The sequence below is a fragment of the Anser anser genome (genome assembly GCF_964211835.1).
Source record: "Anser anser genome assembly, chromosome: 28".
Classification (NCBI taxonomy): Eukaryota; Metazoa; Chordata; class Aves; order Anseriformes; family Anatidae; genus Anser; species Anser anser.
The window spans coordinates 1,820,795-1,822,560 of NC_139749.1; the positions used below are offsets into that span (position 1 = coordinate 1,820,795).

Sequence of the window (1,766 nt, forward strand, 5' to 3'; positions counted from 1 at the left end):
GTGATTTTGGAGAGGTGACCAGGGTGGGATGCATCCCCCAGCACCTACAGGTTGGGTCAAACACCCCATCTCCATCCAAAGCCAAACATTGGGGCAGATGTAGGAAGGAAGAACCACATTCCCATTGGGAAATATCAGCTTTGCCCCATGGAGACCATCATTCAACGCGCTCAGGAAAAATCCCTCTTTCCTCATCTCCACCAAGAACCCCAAACCTGGGGAAACCCCTGTGCTGTCATGTATCCACTATTCTGGCTCCCCGCAAATGTCTCTTTTGGCGTTTCCTTGTTTTGCACTAATGAGTTTGGTGTGTCCTCTCCCTTGTTAACCCCAGGAGCAGTTGGTTCCTGGAGACAGGCAAGAAATTGCTGCCTGGGCGTGCTGCGTGCCGAGAAGCCTTGCACAATTCCCAAGGTTATCACCCCAGAGAAGATTTGAGGGTGTCACAAATCATAGCTCAGGGAGGGTATAAAAGAGCCCTCTCCGGCACTGTGCAGCCACCGATCCTGCCCGCTCCTCTCCTCTCCATGTCGCTGTCAGAACAAGCCAACCCCAGGGCCACCCCTCGGTGAGTAGTTCTCCAAACAGGGGCTCCTGGAAGCAGACAGAGCCCACCCTGAGCTCCTGGAGGGGATGGGTATCCATCTCCTCTTTTAATGTTTTGCTGTTTTTCCTTCTTTAGCAAGATGAAGACCGACCTGGAGCTCGCGCTGGAGTGCGCCATCAACATCTACCACCAGTACGCCATCAAGAACCCCCGGGATGACTACCTGAGCAAGTCGGAGTTTACGCAGCTGATGAAGGAGACCGCCAAGACCTTCCTCACCAACACCGTGCCGGTGAGAGCCGTGCAGCTTGGGTCTCCTACTGCTGGCGAGAGCTTGCATGGGTGATGGCTTCCTTGGGGCACAGGGTGGCCGAGAGCCTCTCAGAGGGGAGGGAGGGTTGATGGGGTTTTCCTGAAGCTGTGCTGTCCCTGCATGGACCCTCCCCAAACCAAGGTTCTTTGCAGAGATTAAGGGAATTGGAGAGCTCTGTGATGTAGCTGTGGGGTGGCAGGGGACCCAGGGCCCCACTGTGCGTCGGGCTGACTTGTCCCTGTTTGTCCTCCTGCAGCCTAAAACATCCATCGACGCCTACATAAACCAGCTCTTTGCCAGAGCAGACAAAAACCGCGACGGCCGCCTGAAGTTCACTGAGTTCCTCACCACGCTGAACCTCGCAGCCATTGATGCCCATAAAAGGTCCCATGAGCCTCCCAGGGTCCATGGCCCACATCCAGCTGGTGGTCACGACCATGGACATGACCATGGACATGACCATGGACACGGTCCCCAAAACTGAGGCCGTTCCCAGGGTGGCTGTGCCCACAGAATTGTGCTCTTCCAGCAGCATCATCTCTTCCATTTGCCCACAAGCATATAACCAAAGCTGTGTTGTCTGCTTCTGCCTATGGCATTGAAATAAAATTTCTTTCTCCATGCACCAAACGCATCTGTGCTATGTTTCCTGCACTCTCTGGGGGGACGTGACATGCACCCAGCTCAGCCCGCAGCCACGGGGGGTTAAATGCAGGTTGCCCTGGGGAAACAGCAGGACAGGGAAGGCAGGGGGGAGTCAGGCCACTTGTCCCTGCTTCTGTCCCTTGGGACAGAGCGGAGCCACACGCCAGATCACATGGGGCTGTTTCACATAGCAGGCTCCCCATCCTGCAGCACTCAGTCCCCAGCAGGGTCACCACCACCTCCCCAAGGCTCACGGGCTCC

The 1,766-nt window shown here is 55.9% G+C and overlaps 1 protein-coding gene across 1 annotated transcript; it reads left to right on the plus strand.

Annotated features, from left to right (window-relative positions):
* Positions 1 to 409: 409 nt before the first annotated feature.
* On the plus strand, positions 410 to 1,490 carry LOC310887618 (protein S100-A12-like). The gene is made up of 3 exons (XM_083813750.1): positions 410 to 568; positions 683 to 839; positions 1,117 to 1,490. Exons 1-3 carry the CDS (start codon positions 528 to 530, stop codon positions 1,342 to 1,344), a joined length of 426 nt encoding a protein of 141 aa, XP_083669876.1. The 5' UTR covers positions 410 to 527; the 3' UTR covers positions 1,345 to 1,490.
* Positions 1,491 to 1,766: the final 276 nt, after the last annotated feature.